A 6,000-nucleotide genomic window follows, 5' to 3' on the forward strand; every position below is an offset into this window, starting at 1 on the left:
AAACTTGAAGTGTCTCCGTTACATCACTCAATATTAATGAATTAAATTTTAATTGTATTTTAATTGTTTCAAGTGCAACTATCTCGGCCTTCCTAGGTGACTTGGTCCAGATACCAATCTTCAATTTGCAACAATTTTTAGAGTGATATCTTAAGTCTGAAATATTGGACACAAAGCTTTGAGTGATGTAACAAAAATTCCTTGACAGTGAATTTAAGATCATATAAGCACTCTCCTACCCGATCACATAAAGTGCTTGATCACATACACTATCGTAATCTTGAATAATCAAGCCTCTATTGTGTGACGTCATGTTTAACCAATGAAAATAATTATTTCCATTGCAAATGAAATCAACAATAAACAAGAATGTTGTTTGTTTTTCTAAACTAAGCAGAATACTTTAAATAATATATTGAACGTACTTCACTTTTTGCAAAATAATGGCTGAAGAAACAGCATTATGAAAACCTCTCCTTTATCATGTTTATGTGCAATGCTTGATGAGACATATTACAGTAACTTAAAATTTGTTTATACAAGTGTCAATACATGTGTGCACATAAAAATTAGTTGGTGTAATATTTATCATGTTTATACAAAACAAACATTTGGAGTTTTTCCAAAGATCCTGGAATTCACACCACCAAGCTGTAAATCATTTACAATGCATACATGTATTTACATTTTTTCTAACCTCAAGTTAGATGTCTCAATTCAATCAAATGTTGTCAAATGTCACTCTAATTTAAAAGCTGCTATAATCCATGCCCTGATAATGTAACCATTATTATAGCATCTTTATCTATGGTAAATGTCTGGAAGTGATAGACTGCCAATTACAAGCAAAATAATTCAGTGTAGTACCTCATTTTGTGTGTCCAATATTGAACATTTCTCTTCTGTTCCATGAATCTAGCTCTAAACTAATCAACGCTAAAGGAACTGGTGTCAGTTTACAAGACAAGAAGCCCATGGGCCACAGTATTCACCTGAGTCACTATGGCCCTGCTGTTCTTCATCAGCAGATATTCCTTTGTAAAACTGTGATCTCCTATTGTGACACCTCCCCAGCCCTGGAGGCCACATTTTGAACAAATCTGAATCTTCCCTACCTTAGGATACTTCCATATTAATATGACTAATGGCTTTGCTGTTCTTGAGAAGAAGGATCTTTTCCTATATTCTACTGTAAAACTTTGAATGCCTATTGTGGCTCTAATTTACCTCTGACAGGGAATGGGGGGGGGGGGGGGTCCATAGTCTGAACAAACTAATAAATCTACATTACCTGAGGATCATGCTTTCATGTAAATATGACTTATCATGGCTTTGCTGTTCTTGAGAAGAAGATTTTAAAGATTTTTTCCTATATACTCCTAAGTACAACTTTGATTCCCCATTGTGGCCCCAACCTACCCCTGGGGTAATGATTTGAACAAACTACCTGAGGATGTTTCCATATATCAATATGACTACTCATCGCTTTGTTGTTCTTAAGACGGAAGAAGATGTTAAAAGATTTTTTTCAAATATATTCCAGACCTCTGTAAAACTTTAATTGATCCCCCATTTTGAGCCCCCCCCCCCCCCCCCCCCCCCCCGGATTCGACACTAACGTTAGTCCATTAGTCTTAGACTAAAACATTTTCATTCGGACTAACAAAATATGTGGCTAATTAGTCCAAACAGACCAATAAAAATTTCTGGAAAACAAAATGAATAAATTACAGATGTCCGATTCTCGACAACTTTTACTGGAAAACCCTGCAGGTATTTTTATCTTCTAGCTTCTTGGCAGGTAGTTAGGTAATTCCCAGTCAATTTGACGCTTAATTTTAGAACTGATTGATATGAAATTAAACATTCGATATACAGCGATCATGATTTAGTATGACACATAAAGAAAGATGTCGGCTGTTTTGGATGTAATGTATAGAGAAAAAAAGAATAAGATCGGGAATACGATCGTACTTCCTAATCACAAGATTTCAATGAATCTGTGGAATAAAACACTTCACGTAAATGCTTTGTTCATTTCCAAAAAGTATAAAATGTACATTGTAATGTTTATTTTTAAATTAATCAAAAGTAAAACCATGATGTTTCTTTTTTGACAGACTCATAAAATTGTGTGGGGACTAGTAAAAGTAAAGAAGCACTAGTCAGGCTGGACTAAAGCCTACAAATGTTAGTGTTGAACCCTGCCACCCTTTTCCCGATCATTATTTGAACAACCTTTAATCTACACAGCCTGAGGAGATGCTACCTTATCAACATGACTAATCATGGCTTTGCTGTTCTTAATAAGTTCAAGATACCGAAGTTCAACAGTATATTCTCATGTAAAGCTTTGAACAAAATTGAATCTACACCACCTGATCATGCTTTCACATAAATATGGCTAATCATGGATTTGCTGTTCTTGAGAAGAAGATTTTTTCCTACACAGTAAAACACGCTTATAACAAGTGCCAGGGGCAGGAATTTTGCTTTGTTATAAACGTAATTCGTTATTTCCATGAAGTTCACAATATGTTTTAAAGCCATGGGGAATGAAAACCACTTCGCTTTAAGTGTCAATTCGTTATTAAGCATGTTCGCTATAAGTTTGCTGTATATTCCAATGTAAAACTGTGATTGGCCATTGTGGCCCCAAACCTACCCATCCTACCTGGGGTCATGAATTGAACAAACTTAAATCTTAAATATTCACTATGTAATGAAACTTTCATGTAAGTTTCATCTTTTCTGGCCCACTGGTTCTTGAGAAGAACATTTTTGAAAGATGCCATTAAATTTTCATTAATTCTTATAAATTATCTTCCCTTGAAAGAGAGTGGCCATTCATTTGAACAAACTTGAATCCTCTTCACCTAAGGATACTCTGTGCCAAGTTTGGTTGAAATTGGCATAGTGGTTGAAATTGTGAAAAGTTATGACAATGACCATAACAACAACAAACAAATTTTGCTCAACTGAAATAAATACTTAAGAAATTGAATAAATAATTTGCATATCATTTGGCCACTGAATACTCATTTATATTAAAGAGCTTGATTTTTTTTGTTGTTGAAAAATTCAGCTATTGCAAAGTGCAATTTAATACGTTAATTTGTGTTATGAAGCTGACAAAGAATGTTTCACTTAACAGTTTTTATCTTACTTGGAAAAACTGTTAAACATTTTTTGTCAACTTCATCATGTTCATAACTATGGTTTGCAGTGGTAAAACTCTAAGCCACAAGAATTATGGACATGAACAAAATTTAGCCATTGTAAAACTGTTTCTACAAACAAAAATTTGCCTTTACTCGAACCTTTAAAAGCTCTCTGAATTTCTTGATTTTGTTTAAAATTTTAACATTTGATGGAATTTTCAGAGTAAATCCCAATTACACCCTAGAGAAAAGGGTCCGAACACTCCAGTATTCTCCCACTTTTAATTCCCTGACATAACCAGATAGGGATTTGCTATTGCTATAATGCTTTGTATTTTAGCTTTTGGACATCAAAGTGTCCTGAGAGTAAAATTATTTATTTAATAAATCCAGTGATAGTTTAAAGTACTTACAACAACTAGAATGTTTTCAGGTGGTATTGGTGGATAATATCTCTGCGACGGAAAAGACTGATAAGAACGCTTTTTCCGTCCCACTTTGGCAACCGTATTCAACTTCAAGTGTGTGAAGTCATTGATTCCATCCCTTGGGACTAAAAGCTGCATCAACTTCGATTCTTCGCTCTGGGTTTTATACTTCATCCAAATCGAATCACTCTTCTCTAAAATATTGTCTTTTGAAAAAACACCGAAAACGTTCAATTTTGCACCCAGATTTGACATCGGCATTCTTGAATTGCCTGCTGCAGCAACACCGCCATTTTCAGAACCAACTGCAAAAAAAAATTTGATGCAGATCTCTGGCTGGACAAATACACATTTAAAAAATAACTCTGTTGTTTAACTAATTGTTTAGATTGATTGATAATCATCAAAAACTTACGTCCACAAATATGACTTGTAAGGAGGCCGAAATATACCAAAGTTTTAGAAACTGATTCCCAAAGAAGGTTCATGTCTGCGATCGAAGAACCTGCAGCCGCCTCACTCACATAAACAATAACTCCGCCGTGTTTATATAGAAAATATAGTGCTTTGCTAACGTGACCTCTTTGCGCAAATCCATCTATAATGGTCCTTTATTATGGTTTTCAATACAGGAGGAAATATATATCAAGAGTATATACCCCAAACTTTTAGTATAATATTATGAACAACATTTTTCGAATCCATACGAAGTGCCACGTTTTGGGTTAGGTGGATTTAGGTTTTTCCCCTGCAGCATAAATGTCCATTGTTAGAATGTTCTATAATTTAGCAATTTTATATAAATTTAAAAAATTCGATTTCTTGATGTCATCATTTTTTTTTTCATTCCAGTCAGAAAAATGGATAGTTACATGCAAATAGTCTATAGGCCCTTAAATTGGTTATATTTTGTAGGTCTAAATGATCATTTTCATTTTTAGAATATGATTTGGAATGTCAGTGTCATATGGACAGTTAAATTGTAAACATATTTAGATCTAAAACGTTGTGTGACATTTTACCAGGTTTGCGAAAACATCCAAATATTTTGAAACATAAGGGTTCAAAATGTTTTAGTTTGTCTTGAGCCCTAAAATGATAATTAAAGGTGGAATGCTACACCGTGAAAATTTTAATGGATCTTGTAGACATTTCTTTTTAAATATGGTTTCAGCATGGAAAGATCGATATTATAGATAAATGCTATATGAATTTTTTTTTTTTTGGGGGGGGGAGGGGTTCGAAGAAAATGTTAAAATCGTTTCATTTGCAAATAAGATGTTTTCGAGTTTAAAACATGATTTGCTGTTAATAAATGCATGATATAAATATCTAATAAAACATGTCAAGAGAAGTCAGATAGACTTTTGACATGTTTTAATAAAAAATGATTTATGAATACATTGTATAAAAAATATAATTTATAAGTTATTTATATATATAATTAAATAATTAAATAACTACATAACTGACTTCTTCTTACGTACATTAAGTCTAAAGAATTAATGTAATTGCAAAAGTAGGTTTTGGTCTTAGTCGTAATTAAGTTCATTTGTAAAACGTGACCCTGCATCGAATATATATAAAAGTTTTTACTGAGAAAGGACATTGAATTTGTACAGATATTAATTTACGTTGTCTGTTTAAAATCGAACTTTGAAATGAACTGATTAAATTGTATACACAATTTTATTTTGTATACATGTGTCTTTTGTATGTCGAGCCATGTACTCCCATCCCTTAAGTTATGAAATTACACACTATAGGCTGAAAGTGACTCTAAACCCCACTCCAGGAAAATTTACCCCTCCTTAGACCCTAGGGACAATTTTTTGGAAATTAAATTCGCACGTACATAAATTGTGTTCGACCCCCCCCCCCTTTTCAAGCGAGCGGAAATGGGTCCCTTCTCCTGGAAAAGACTCTTGGATTCATGTGTGTGCAATACACAATATCTAAATAAAGATCGTACAATTTAAGGTACATATATATATATATATATATATATATATATATATATATATATATATATATATATATATATATATATATATATATATATATATATATATATATGATTCAATTTTTAACACCATCTAAAATCTGGCTGAAAGTGGGGTCTTGTCTTGGTAAAATTATCAAGACGTAAACATTTTCCTTATGAATAAAAGAAAAATCCATGTTATTGTTATAGTATATACGTCTACGCATAGTGCCTGTGTTCGTTGTTTACAGAGTCCCTCCTCCCAAATAAGCAAAAATAATATTATCACACATAATAGTCCTTTGTAGAGCACTATTGAAAGAGATTATATTTTCCATCAGAATAGGATAACTGCTTACTTTATACTTTCATGTAAATTAGTTGAATCTGATTCGTCGAGAAACGTTTGTTAAAAACATTATTACCC

The 6,000-nt window shown here is 32.9% G+C and overlaps 1 protein-coding gene across 1 annotated transcript in view; it reads right to left on the reverse strand.

The window, feature by feature from the left end:
- The window catches only part of LOC133187550 (tyrosine-protein phosphatase non-receptor type 5-like), a 30,036-nt gene extending 25,905 nt beyond the window's left edge, over window positions 1-4,131 (reverse strand). The window contains exons 1-2 of the mRNA XM_061322954.1: window positions 4,005-4,131; window positions 3,575-3,894 (exon numbers count right to left, since the gene is read on the reverse strand). Of these exons, the coding sequence (XP_061178938.1) occupies window positions 3,575-3,894; window positions 4,005-4,077 (393 nt within the window). The 5' untranslated portion in view covers window positions 4,078-4,131. The remainder of the gene's footprint in view (window positions 1-3,574; window positions 3,895-4,004) is intronic.
- Between the last annotated feature and the right edge of the window lie 1,869 nt (window positions 4,132-6,000).

This window comes from Saccostrea echinata, unplaced genomic scaffold (assembly GCF_033153115.1).
Source record: "Saccostrea echinata isolate AGI-Se365-2 ecotype Australia unplaced genomic scaffold, CSIRO_AGI_Sech_v1 ptg000001l, whole genome shotgun sequence".
Classification (NCBI taxonomy): domain Eukaryota; kingdom Metazoa; phylum Mollusca; class Bivalvia; order Ostreida; family Ostreidae; genus Saccostrea; species Saccostrea echinata.